The sequence below is a fragment of the Chrysemys picta genome, chromosome 13, assembly GCF_011386835.1.
Source record: "Chrysemys picta bellii isolate R12L10 chromosome 13, ASM1138683v2, whole genome shotgun sequence".
Lineage (NCBI taxonomy): Eukaryota > Metazoa > Chordata > Testudines > Emydidae > Chrysemys > Chrysemys picta.
The window spans coordinates 21,293,868-21,308,071 of NC_088803.1; the positions used below are offsets into that span (position 1 = coordinate 21,293,868).

General features: G+C 42.4%; 1 protein-coding gene and 1 pseudogene across 1 annotated transcript; both read right to left on the minus strand.

The window, feature by feature from the left end:
* Window positions 1-4,675: 4,675 nt before the first annotated feature.
* Window positions 4,676-6,365, minus strand: LOC103306573 (olfactory receptor 6M1-like; annotated as a pseudogene).
* Window positions 6,366-11,696: 5,331 nt separating this feature from the next.
* LOC101937601 (olfactory receptor 5AP2-like) lies at window positions 11,697-12,674 on the minus strand (the record flags this gene model as incomplete). The annotated part of the gene is made up of 1 exon (XM_005309019.3): window positions 11,697-12,674. A coding segment is annotated over one exon (978 nt), but the record flags the coding sequence as incomplete, so codon positions are not given.
* Window positions 12,675-14,204: the final 1,530 nt, after the last annotated feature.

Consider the following 14,204-nt stretch of genomic DNA (forward strand, 5'->3'; position numbering starts at 1 on the left):
CTGGAAAGTGACAAGAGATGCTCCATTTAATGAATGCAAGAGACAAGCCAAGAAGCGCTGAGTAGACACTGAATAGGACTAAACTATGTACATAATAGTGTTTTGCCTTTTGTTTCATAATACATTTTATTTATATAACCCTTTTGCTGATTTTTAAAGTGTTACATAAACAGAACAGGTGAAATATTATCATGTAAAGCAACCATAAACACACGAAAAGACCTAGGTTTACAATTTATGATTAAAACTCTACTATCTACACAATATACATAGACATAAAATGTAAAAACTTAAATATCTTAGAAACAGTAGCCAATCAGTTGTTTTAATTGTCATATTTGAATTCAGCACATCAAAATACATAATAAATAGGACATTTTATCTCTGAAGCAGACGACTTCTCAAAAATTGTAGACCAGTGTAATTTCAAATGGGGTTTTCAAAAGAGGTTAAGGAATGGGAGTTCCATGCCTAAATCCTTTTGGCTCCTCTGACAACACCACGATTTAAAATTCACTTGATTTTCTTTTCCCAGCACAAAAAAGGAGAGGAAATTATTTTGCCCATTTCCTGGAATTAAACCTGGTTGATTGCTACATCATTTGGGTTGGTACTTTCAAAGGTACCTTGAACAGAAATCTGACCACTCCCATTGAACATCAAGAGAAAGTTAGGTACTTAACCGGCTTAGAAATGTCTGAAAATCCCACTATGTGCCTAACTGAGTCTTTAGGCACCTAAACACCTTTGAAAATTTGGTGTTAAATTCCCAAGTCACTTTTTAAAATGGGACTTAGGTTCCCAAGTCACTTAGGCACTTTTAAAAAATTTGCCCATTGATTGTGTCTTATTCCCTTAGGACCCTTTAAAAATCCCAGGCATAATGCAAAAAAAGAAATATCACATGAGTTGATTTTCCCTTCTATGTTCTTTCCTCTTTAATTCACAGGTGTTTACAGCTACGGAGTGTTAGAGAGATTGTACCAACTCATCTATGTACATGCTATTTGAAGAAGAATTTAATAAGGTCATTATTGATAGCTGAGAAATTAGAGATAGGCAGTTCTTAGCATGAGAACTCACCTTGTCAGCTGTTGCACCAGATTCCAGGTTTACAATGCATGGTGTAAGCCAAGAGGCCCCCAGTTCTACTCTCCGCAGCACAAGTATATACATGGATGTATTCGCTGCTGTAAATGAATCGATATCATATCAACCCTGGAGTAAATGAAATATCAATGTAGCCACACATTGGGAATAAAACGGGTCAGGAAACTTTCAACAAAACAGAAAAATGTGAATGAATTGTAACCGAAATTTCTCAAGGGAACATACCAATTTTGCCAAATTTTAATGGAAAAGGTTCCTTGTGTCCAGGAAAGAATTTCTGGTTAAAACCAGGGGCGGGGGTGGGGGGTGGGGGGAGAGAGAGAGAGAGAGAGACTGACCAACCTGCTCCTGAATATCAGTAGCTTGATGATGAGTGCACCAGGTTCAAGTCTGTGTTCTGCCTGATTCAGACCAGGGAAGCTCACATACCACCTGTGTGTGTGTGGTGGGGGGACGGTGTCTCAGTTTCTCCTGTTGGAACTGTTCCACTTTGTATAAATAAATAAATATACACTGGCCCAGAGAGGATGAAATAGAAGCTTACTCTATAGCCCGGGAGATGGGGGGTTGGTCATAAATCTTTGAAAGGTTTCAGCTTGGTCCTGATCTGGAACAAGAAATGTTTTTAAACTCAAAATTGTCACAGGATGGGCATACCATTTCCTGCCCACCTCCAGTTGGGGATCCAGCTAGCTAGCTATCTCTGCTCTTGTACCTTACCAACCGGTTCAAACGTAAACTTTCCACACGTAGTGTAAAGGAAACACAAGAAGATCTTGGTATCATCCTCTCTCTTCTCCCCACTTTCACGCATTTTAGACAGTTTGAGCAGCAATTAATCCCCCAAATCCCATAGAAATTCAAAGGGTGTTAGGCATCTAACTCCCTTTGGCACCTTTGAAAAATCCCAGCTTAATTCAATTCAGATCATTTCCTTGCATTTGGTTTAAATTATTGTGTTCACCAACAAGTGAATGGGTCCAAGGCAGGACACACTGGCTGAGAGTCTCTTGTCTGTGTTAGGTGCAAATTCCTATTAGATGATCATAATGGTCCCTTCTGGCCTTAACATCAATGAATTTATTAATTGATCTTATTTAATGGCAATCTCTCAGGCCTACCTTGGGCAGAAGGGGCAGCCTCATCTCTGGCAGCAAAGAGTAAATGTGTACAACCACATATATTTATGTCTCCTGCATGACCACTGGGACCTAATCACTGGTTCTGCTCTTACTCAGAGATTCTGAGCTACAAGTTATTTTTAATTTCCCTAGGAAGTCTCCTGCTTTAATTGAAATTAGATAGATTGATAGAGGGGTATCCATGGGGAGATAGATAGATAGATAGATATGGGAATGGATAGACTGATAGAAGTGCCCTCACTGCACTGTAAACCCGGGTTGCTGGAATCGGGTCTCACAGCCATGCTAAGATGCCCATACTGCACTGCGCAGACCTTCTGACTTAGGTCTGCAGCTTGAGCTATGTGCACACCACAAAATGACAATGATTGAACCCAAGCCTCAATGGGATTTGGGGTCAGACCCTGCCCCTGTCCCAGGAGGGTCTTATGTCCTGAGTCAGACAGATTTCTATGTGGACAGTAGAAAGAGGCAGAATTGGGTCCAGATCTGTGCCTCGGTTTAACTACGCAGCGTAGACATAGTCTGGCTGGCTTCTCTCTGCAGTGGTCTCCCAAGGCCACAGAATAGCACCCCCTGGGCCCTACTTCCTAGGGGTGAGGTCTCCCCTGCACAGCTCTGGGTCCTGGGAGAGGCTGCAGAGGGGAGCTGTCTGTGTTTGTTCCACATGCAATTCATGCAATTGCTGCTGGAAGCACATCAAGGAAGAAAGCAGGCCTGTCACCATACAAAGCAGAAAGTAGAAGCTGTTCCTGCTCCTGAGGAAAACCAACCAGGCCAGGCTGGAAGCAGAGCCTCTCATTTGTTTGTGTTTGGTGACCTGGCTCTTAGGTACTTTTGACAACTTTACCCAGTTAATTTAGGATTCTCCTATGTGACAAAACCCATTTAATATGTAGTTGCCATCCGTACAGTGCCTCGTTCCTAGTGAATTAAAAGGATGACATTTGCCTTTGTGCAACAGGCCAACTCCAGGACATTGCAACACTTGACTCAGCGTTAGGTCCTCCAAATAGGCCTTACATTGGATTTAACCATCAAACGGAGACATAAATGGTGCTTAGGCCTTGTGAGGTTTCTCTGGATACAGGTGAATTTCACCAGCAGTTTAGCCACTCTTTTCAGTGATGGTACTAACGGCTGAAAGAAAAGCAGCAGGAAAGGGTTGGTTGAAAATGTTAAGACTACAAAATGTCAATTAAATTTCAAAATTAAGGGGGAAAAAACATTTTTGTTGTATTTTATTCATCTTTTTAAACCAACTCTGAATGTAGTTTATGGGCTTGTCTACACTTAAAAAACAACAGCGGCAGAGCTGCACTGTTGTAGCCGTACCGCTTCAGTGTAGACACTACACCTCCCGGAGGTATTCTCCGGTTGGCATAGGTAATCCACCTCCCCAAGAGGCAGCAGTTACATCAACTGAAGAATTAGTTCGTTGACCTAGTGCTATCTACACGGGGACTTAGGCTGGTTTAATAACACCAATCCGGGGTGTGGATTTTTCAATCCCTGACCAATGTAGTGAAACGAACCTAATTTTCTAGTGTAGACCAGGCCTAAGATGAGGCAAACCTGCAACATTCAGAAACAGAGCCATCTTCTGAACACCCCAAAATGTATGAGTGTTTGCATCTTGGGGAGGGGGGGCGGGTACACATGTTTATATGAGATGGAACCATGGTTACTGGGCTGTCTACTTCATGGTCTCTCTAGTATTTTGCCTCTTGCCCAGACCGATCACAGGGTGGGATCTTGCCATTTTTCCACACTTAGACCAGGATCTGGATATGCTACCAACCACGTATCCCCCTGCAGGTCCAACCTGCTTTCAAATACCTGCATTTCCTCCTTTCAGGGATCTGTGACCAGTGATAGAGACCAATGAGTACCTTAAAATAAAGTACTTTTATTTAGCAGTTAGAACAAAGTGGGGTGAGATGGGAGGAACTGAAATCACCAAATGGCCTGCAAAAATATTTAATCTCATCACATCTTACACTTCATCACAAGCCAGGTTAGACAGGCTTCCTCTTCATTTCCAGGGATGGAAAAGAATCAGAGTACAGTCTCCTGGCCAGCCAAAATCCTCCCGGACCCACCCTGGTTGCTATAATTTACACCATTCCCTGTGGTTTTTCTTCTTCCCCCACTTGTCTGTGAGAGTCTCAGGGTCTCTTTGACCCACACAATTAGAATGGTTTTCTTTGTCCACCCAGTAGGTGCCTCCATCATGGTCTATCCAGGAGAACACACCCAAGATGGTAGCTGTCCATTGTTTGGGCAGCTAGGCCCATTCAGTGTGGAAGGGTTGTAATCAGTGGCCGGATGGTTGTGTGTGAGGGTGAAGACAAGCACATAAATCATGTTTTGGGATGCAGATAGAAATATTCAGTTAACAACATTTCTGCCCATCTCTGAGCTTATCTCTTTGGGTCTTTAAGAATCCAAAAGGTGACCCTCACAGTCAGAGAGCCTGGAAGAAATATGTTGTGTGAGAAGGCCTCTCTCAATGCCTCTTTGACCTTCTCATTCCTCAGGGTATATATGAATGGGTTCAGCAAAGGGGTTATCATAGTGTAAATTGCTAAGGGAGCTGGGAACACTAATCAAGCCCAAACCCCCACACTGCAAGCTCGTCCCCCTCCCGCATCTATCATCGGTTAATGATTTATTCCCCAAAACCAAGGAGGCAGGATTAGGTGCAAAAAGAACCCCGAACAGTTATTAAAGGACCCCCAAATAACTATACCCAATAAACAACAGGAAAAGCACTCAGGTGTTAACAATACAAACAGGCTTTAAGCCAAGGCCCCAAAATCATATAACAACAATTGGTAAGACAAAGTAAAAAGTCACCATCATCATTCTTCTTATTGTACAGGACATGGGATACACAAAATCCAAGGACACCACCAGAAGACACTAATGTCAGGGCAGGAATGATGAACACCAGGACACCTCAGAATACCAGGACAGGAAAACGTAAGCAATCTTCTATCTTCTATCTTCTGACTTGCTACGTTGTTTCAGCAGTGACTAGATGTCAGCACTGGGCTGCCTCTAGGATGGACAGAACCCGTCACAGGGCACTGTGTGCTTTTATAAGCTTTTGTTACCAGGGAGAGCCTTTTCAGGTCACCTGATCATTTCCCACTCAAATTTCCAAAAAGGCACCAACATTTCCCACCACTTAGCTGTTACTGGGCAGATTACAAAACAGGGGCAACAAGAAGGGGACATAACATGAAGGGTAAAGGAAAACTAAGATGGCAAACTGAATCCATCTTACAATGGTGGTCAGCACATTCGCAGCTTTCTTGATATCAAAGGAACGTGCCTGTGAGAGTCTGACATACATGAAGATGGAGGCCACCGTGATGTGAGCACCACCTATAGAGAAGGCCTTGCATCTCCCCGAGACAGATGGGATCCTCAGTACAGTGGCCATGATGTAAACGTAGGACACTGTCGTCAGCATTAATGAGCCCAGTAACATAGCCACTGCCATCAGAAAGTTTGCTACCTCCATGATTCTGGTATCGGCGCAAGAGAGTTTTGAGAGAGGCTCAGCATCACAGAAGAAATGGTCAATGGCATTAGAGTGACAGTATGGCCGCTTACATAAAATGATGGCTGGGCTGATTAAAAGAAGGAAACTTTCTAACCAAGAAGCAAGCACTAGTTGAATGCACACTCTGCTGTTCATTAGAGTGGGGTAGCGCAGTGTGTTGTAGATGGCTAAATAGCCATCAAAGGACATGACAAATAAGAGGGTGAATGCTGTTATACCTAGGAAGAAATAGAAGAAACACTGGATGATGCAACCAGAGAAGGAAATAGCTTTACTCTGGGACAGCAGGTTCCTCAGGATCACTGGGACGATGGAAGATATGAAGCAGGTCTCCAGGAGAGACAAGTTTAAGAGAAAGAAGTACATAGGGGTGTGCAAAGATAATCCATCCACACCACAAGGATTATTACCAAGTTCCCCATCAGCGTCACCAGGTAGATGAGCAAAAGTACCAAGAAGAGAAGAATCAGCAGGTTGTGAGTGATGAGGAACCCCAGGAGAATGAATTCAGTCTCTGTACTCTGATTTTCCATGTCCATTTCTTCTGCAAGTGGTGTTGAAAGAACCAATTAGTAAAACAGCAATTCAAACAAAAAAATAATAATCAAATGAATGATGGGTGAGATAGATAAGACTTCCTGAGCAAAGAGGCTGGGATTTTCAATGGAGCCTATGTTATTTAGGCCCTCATTGAATTGTGGAATATAAGTCCCTTCGAAGCCTTTGAAAATCTCATCCAGAAAGATGAGTGTGCCAGGTGGTCTCATTGTACTAATGGAACCTGGACATTGAAGTGGAGTGCGTCTTGGAAAAAAGAGAGGAATAAAAGAAAAAGGGAAGAAAGATGGAATCTCTTCCCCTTTCCCCTTTCTCGTCTTGCTAGAGTCTAATGACATCCAAAAGTAATGTGGTTTACCTCTGAGAGAGCTCAATACTTCAAGTTAAGAATACATTTGTTCCTGATCTATGCATATTCACTGAATATGAATCCCTTCTTTCTCCTGCATGGGGCTTATACTACTGTGTAACTCCAATGAGTCCATCTTCTGAGCTAATTTACAACCGTGTGTAACTCTGCTGAACATGATTCTGATCCCATTTATAAACGCAGACAAAAATTATGTCACAATCAGACACATCTGAACCCAAAGCTGCTCTCATTACTTAAGTGGAGTCATCAGACAGATTCTGGGTGTAAACTAGAGCAGAATTTGTCGACTGAACAAAAAATATTGTTAGAAAAGGAATCTTGAGGGCACATTGAGGTCAATGGGGATTTTTGCACTGGACTATGATGGGCTCAGACGGTTATTATAAGTGCAAAGGATCTGCACCTCTTTACATTGAGTCTGAATTTGCTTCCATAGAATGTTTAATTCTAAATGAACGGCATTGAATTCTGACTTAGAAGATAATTTTCAGAACTGTAACAAAGAACCAGATGGGCACTTTGAAAGTCAATCTGGAGTCCTCTTTGTTTCTTTCTTTAGGATATCATTGTTCAATCTGTCTATGTATCTAGCTAGAGTTGTACACATCACTGTAGTATCTTAGGTTACCTCTGTGAGCCATCATCTTCCCCTTCAACTGGAAGAACTAATTACATGTGAGATTACGATCCAACTTTAGCTTGTCACAGACAGGTGACTATAAGGACTATAAGGTGGATAGAAAGCTGGCTAGATCGTCGGGTTCAAAGGGTAGTGATCAATGGCTCCATGTCTAGTTGGCAGCCGGTTTCAAGCGGAGTGCCCCAGGGGTCAGTCCTGGGCCGATTTTCTTCAATATCTTCATTAATGATCTGGAGGATGGCGTGGACTGCACTCTCAGCACATTTGCAGATGACACTTGTCATAACTATAAAGGGAAGGGTAACAGCTTCCTGTGTACAGTACTATAAAATCCCTCCTGGCCAGAGACTCCAAAATCCTTTTACCTGTAAAGGGTTAAGAAGCTCGGGTAACCTGGCTGACACCTGACCCAAAGGACCAATGAGGGGACAAGATACTTTCAAATCTTGGGGGGGGAAGGGTTTTGTTTGCGCTCTTTGTTTTGGGGGTTGTTCACTCTTTGGACTGAGAGGGACCAGACATCAATCCAGGTTCTCCACATCTTTCTAAACAAGTTTCTCATATTTCAAACTCGTAAGTAAACAGCCAGGCAAGGCATGTTAGTTTTCCTTTGTTTTCTCAACTTGTAAATGTACCTTTTACTAGAGTGTTTATCTCTGTTTGCTGTACTTTGAACCTGAGGCTAGAGGGGAATCCTCTGAGCTCTTTAAGTTTGATTACCCTGTAAAGTTATTTTCCATCCTGATTTTACAGAGATGATTTTTACCTTTTTCTTTAATTAAAGCCTTCTTTTTAATAACCCGATTGATTTTCCCTTGTTTTTAGATCCAAGGGGGTTGGATCTGTATTCACCAGGAGTTGGTGAGAGGAAGGAGGGGGGATGGTTAATTTCTCCTTGTTTTAAGATCCAAGGGGGTTGGAACTGTATTCACCAGGAGTTGGTGGAAGGAAGGAGGGGGGATGGTTAATTTCTCCTTGTTTTAAGATCCAAGGGATTTGGATCTGTATTCACCAGGGAATTGGTGAAAGGTTTCTCAAGGCTTCCCAGGGAAGGGAATTAGCTTTGAGAATGGTGGCAGCAGACCAGATCTAAGCTCGTAGTTAAGCTTAGAAGTTTTCATGCAGGCCCCCACATTTGTACCCTAAAGTTCAAAGTGGGGAAGCAGCCTTGACAACACTAAACTGGGAGGAGTGGTAGATACGCTGGAGGGTAGGGATAGGATACAGAGGGACCTAGACAAATTAGAGGATTGGGACAAAAGAAACCTGATGAGGTTCAACAAGGACAAGTGCAGAGTCCTGCAATTACGACGGAAGAACCCCGTGCACTGTTACAGACTAGGGACCGAATGTCTAGGAAGCAGTTCTGCAGAAAAGGACCTAGGGGTTACAGTGCATGAGAAGCTGGATATGAGTCAACAGTGTGTCCTTGTTGCCAAGAAGGCTAACGGCATTTTGGGCTGTATAAGTAGGGGCATTACCAGCAGATCGAGGGACGTGATCATTCCCCTCTATTCGACATTGGTGAGGCCTCATCTGGAGTACTGTGTCCAGTTTTGGGCCCCACACTACAAGAAGGATGTGGAAAAATTGGAAAGAGTCCAGCAGAGGGCAACAAAAATGATTAGGGGGCTGGAGCACATGACTTATGAGGAGAGGCTGAGGGAACTGGGATTGTTTAGTCTGCAGAAGAGAAGAATGAGGGGAAATTTGATAGCTGCTTTCAACTACCTGAAAGTGGGTTCCAAAGAGGATGGATGTAGACTGTTCTCAGTGGTACCTGATGACAGAACAAGGAGTAATGGTCTCAAGTTGCAGTGGGAGAGGTTTAGGTTGGATATTAGGAAAAACTTTTTCACTAGGAGGGTGGTGAAGCACTGGAATGGGTTACCTAGGGAGGTGGTGGAATCTCCTTACTTAGAGGTTTTTAAGGTGAGGCTTGACAAAGCCCTGGCTGGGATGATTTAGTTAGGAATTGGTCCTGCTTTGAGCAGGGGGTTGGACTAGATGACCTCCTGAGGTCCCTTCCAACCCTGATATTCTATGATTCTATGATTCTAGGTCCCCAGGAGACTTAATTACTTAGGGGTCATTTCATTCAAGGGATGCTGCACACTTTTTCCAAAAGCATTATATAGAGAAAACACACAGAGCCCAAAAACCAAAAGAAAGACACTCACAGCAATGTCAGCAGCAATGAGAGATACACCTCTCCAAATATTGACTGCCGTGTAGATGCTAACGCACCCACAGAGGTCAGAATTTGTGGCTGGTCCAGTAAGTGTTTCATCCAAACCAGCATACCTTTCAAAATCTGGCCCTAAAAATCTAAAAACCAGATTTTAAAGGTATTTAGGTACCTAAAGATCCAGATAGGCACCTAATGGAATTTTCAAAAGCACTTGGGCAATTAACTGTTACTGAAAGCAATGGAGTTAGATGTCTCAGTGCTTTTGAAAATTGGCATCTTTGGGCACTTAAATATCTTTCAAAATCCTGCATCTAGTGGCCAGATAGTTCCTCGCACACTTTTGAAATGAGATATAGGCTCCTATGTCATTTAGGCATTGCTGAAATTTTTACACTTAGTCTCAATATTGTCTAGTCACATGGAGTTCCACCACTAATTTTACTCCATGTGTGGGGGAAGTGTTTCCTTTTGTCAATTCTAAATTTCTTTGAATGCTCCTTGTGATGAAGGAGCTCTGATTTTTCTACTGTGATCTCTCATTATTCTGCAGCTCTGTATCATGTCTCCTTTTACTAGTCTCTCTAGAGGATATTATACAGTATAAAACCCGTCTCCTTGCCCTGTTTTCTTCTTGAGAGAAAACTGAAAAGTAACTGTGCTTATTTTTTAATATATATATATATATATATATATATCACACCACTGCCACCTCTTCTGGTAGCATTCGGTTAGAAAGATCCTTTTGATTAATGATCTATTTTTATCTTATTTGGTTTTCCCATCTCAAATTATTTGAAAATGTCCAGGGTGCATGTTTTCTGTGAAAACATGGATACATGGATACTATCCTTGCATATGTTGCTGGGAGAAACTGAATGTTTAACGAATATCAAATAGAAAGAGTATAGCACAATCCAGGGCTCAGCTGTTCCAAGGAGTCATAATTAGAGCTGGGCAAAAATTTCCATTCAAATTTTTATCATTGAAAAAGTGGGGTTTTGGCTGCTCATGGAAGGTTTATTTCCAGGAAATAAATAAATGTTTTTCAACTATTTTTCTGAGTAAAAGAAAAAAAGTTGTTTTGTTTTGCGGTGGCAGTGGAGCACAGTATTCACAGTTTGCAGCCTGTCAGATAGCCCTCATTGCACTTTAATGGATCAAATAATTCATTACCAAATTACACATCTTCTAGGAGAGACTGTGCAGCCAGACTGGTCCCTTTTAGATCTCTCACTGGTTAGGGGACGAGTGCCCATCCAAACAGGACTGCAGACGTGACTGCACGTTGCGCTAAATATCACAGCATGTCTGGTTTTCTGTGATCTGAGAGAGCAGCCAGGTGGAAACTACCAAGGGAGAGGGATCAGGAGAATTCTGCTGAATCCTGGTCCTAGAACTCTACCCTCAGGCCATAAAGATGAGATGGAAAGAGATGAAGGGAAAAGACAAAGCGCTGGAGATACCAAGAGTGAGAGAAAATGTATTAATGATAAAGTTAGAATCAGAAAAGGTTTGATAGTTCCATGGATAGAACAGCTGGTCAGCAAATTTAATTTTTTCTGGTGAGCAATTCCAATATTTCAACATTTGTTCGCATTTCAGATTCTCCCCTCCATTACGAGGGTTTAATACCACTCTATAGACACAAAGGGTATGTATAAACTGGAGATGGATGGTGTAGTTTCCAGCTCAAGGAAACATATCCACACTATCTCTGACTGAGCTAATGTGCTAAAAATAGAAATGTAGCCCCACTGGCTCTTGTGGCAGGAGGGGCAAGCTAGCTAAGTATGTACCTAGCATCTTGGTAGCAAATTCAATTAAGTAAAATAAGTACATTTATCTTACTATATGTCACTTCTTTTATGTGATCTTTCTTTCTTTCTTTTTTTCTTTCTTTTATGATACCATCCAACATATCTTCCTACATACATAAACTGTTTATACAACAGGATCAATAGATCCTGCACTCTCCACCTTCTTTTGTTGTTGCTTTTTCTGCATATTTTCAGATGTTACAGCTGCACATTCTCAATGGCTAAAACTAGGGAATGCCTGGCTGCATCTCACTGACTCAAAAGAAAATCAAAATTATGAATAGTGTTTCACTAACTTGAAGCAATCTGAATTTTCTGCAGTGTCTTAAAATCCATACATTTATTGAAAGCTTTCCTCAGGGCCTCCTTTACTTCTTTGTTTCTCAGGCTGTAGATGAGTGGATTGACCATGGGAGTCAGGATGGTGTAAAAGACAGAGAAGAATTTGTTAAAGTCCTTCAGTCTGTTGCTATGTGGAAGCACATACACAATCAGTATCGACCCAAAGAAAATTGTAACCACAATAAGGTGGGAGGAGCAGGTGGAAAATGTCTTCTTCCTCCCAGTGCTGGAAGGGATTCTCAGGATGGAGGTAATGATATAAATATAGGATGTCACGGTTAATAGAAACGGAGGCAGTGAGCATATGCAAGCCACAATGGACGTTAAAAGTCCAGTCAGATGAGTGTCACTGCAGGAGAGTTTCATCATTGGGAAGGAATCACAGAAGAAATGGTCAATTTCATTGGGACCACAGAAGATTAAGTTGGAGATAAAAAATGTTAATATAGTATTAGCCAGAAAGCCACTTACCCAAGATACTGTAGCTAGCTGGAGGCAGAGCCTGCCATTCATGAGGGCTCCATAATGCAGTGGTTTGCGTATCGCTAGGTATCGATCATAAGACATTGCTGCTAGGAGATAACATTCTGCAGCTGCTAAGCATCCAAAGAAATAATATTGTGTGAGACACCCATTGAATGAAAAGGTTCTGTCCCCTGTCAGGAAACTGGCCAACATCCTGGGCAGGATGTTGGAAGTATAGCAGGTCTCCAAGCAGGACAAGTTCCCCAGGAAGAAATACATGGGGATATGAAGGTGCTGATCAGCCACAACTAGCACAACAATGAGGATGTTCCCAGCCATGGTCAAAACATAGATCACTAGAAACAGCAGGAAGAGAAGGGTCTGCAGCTCAGGGAGATCCCCGAACCCCAGGAGGATGAATTCTGTGATGGCTGTTTGGTTTCCCATTTTGGGTTCGTCGTGGGGTTTTTACCTGGGAAAAATAAAAAAAATATTAACACAAAGGAAAACTTTGTTTAGCGGTACAGTAACTCTTCGCTTAACCTTGTAGTTATGTTCCTGAAAAATGCATCTTTAAGCAAAACTATGTTAAGTGAATCCAATTTCCCCATAAAAGTTAATGTAAATAGGGGAAGTTAGGTTCCAGGGAATTTTTTTTCCACCAGACAAAAAACTATATTATATACACACAGTATAAGTTTTAAACAAATAATTTAATACTGTACACAGCAATGTTGATTGTGTAGTTTGGTTGAGATGGTGAAGTTAGAGGGTGGGATATTTCCCAGGGAATGCCTTACTGCTAAATGGGCTGAGCCCTCAAGGGTTAACACATAGTTGTTAATGTAGCCTCACACTCTACAAGGTAGCATGAATGGAGGGAGGGGAGACACCATGGCAGACAGAGACAGAGACGCATACCCTGTATATGCCGGTCCACCCTGGTTCCAAGCCCCCACCACTAGCTCCAACGGGCTGCTCTTCCTGCAAGCAGTGGACAAAGCAGGCGGCTGCCAAATGACGTTATAAGGGAACATTGTGCAACTTTAAATGAGCATGTTCTCTAATTGATCAGCAACATAACAATGAAACAACATTAACCGGGATGACTAAGTGAGGAGTTACTGTAGTTAATTTTGTGTTGAGACACATCCAACCCACCCAAAACCTTAACAGCATGGAAGATGAGAAGTGAATGGAAAAGTCTCCTGCATCCCCACCACTATCTTAACCCTTTCAAACCTGTTCTTCGCTCTCTACGCAGCTTCCCACAGAATACTGAGTCAAGTTCAAAGTCTCAGTCCTTTTGTTTAATGTGCTCAGTGGCCTAGGCCTGGAGCATCTGAAAGATCTGTACTGATTAGTGTGGACAGCACCTCCAGCAATCAGTATCTTTCACTGAGTGCTATGTTTTTGTCTTGTTTTAATCTTATGTTGTTGCATCTAATTGAGGGGGTTAATATGAAGTTTTAGTCCCCTCTGTGGTACTGGAGTTTTATTTGGATTTCCATAAGTGAGTATTACAGATCACCTAATGCTTTGGCATGAGGACCGGGGTAGACAGCACTGCTCCCCTGGCCCAGTGGAAGTCTCCATTGCCAGGGTAAAGCTCACCTGTGCAAGAGACAAAGGTGCTCAGGAGTCAGTTCCTGGGTGAATTTACTCAGTGGGCTCAGACTCAAGCCCATCACAAACCTCAACACCTTCCACTCCAAGAGCAGGGCGCGCTGCTTGGCCTGCCTTCTCCAACACAAAAAAGAGCCAAGTTTATGTTGGAAAACAAATCTCCCAAAGCAAAACCCTGACAAACAAATCACTGCACAGCACACTCAGTTATCACTTCATGCACAACTGGAAGGTGCTCGGATTCGACAGGAATGAGGGTGTTATAAGAAGCTGCATGGAACGGGACTCTATAGAATATCATATGGCATACAGCGCTGTGGATAGCTCACTCCACAACTCCCTTTGGCCTTCGCTCTTATCTCCAAC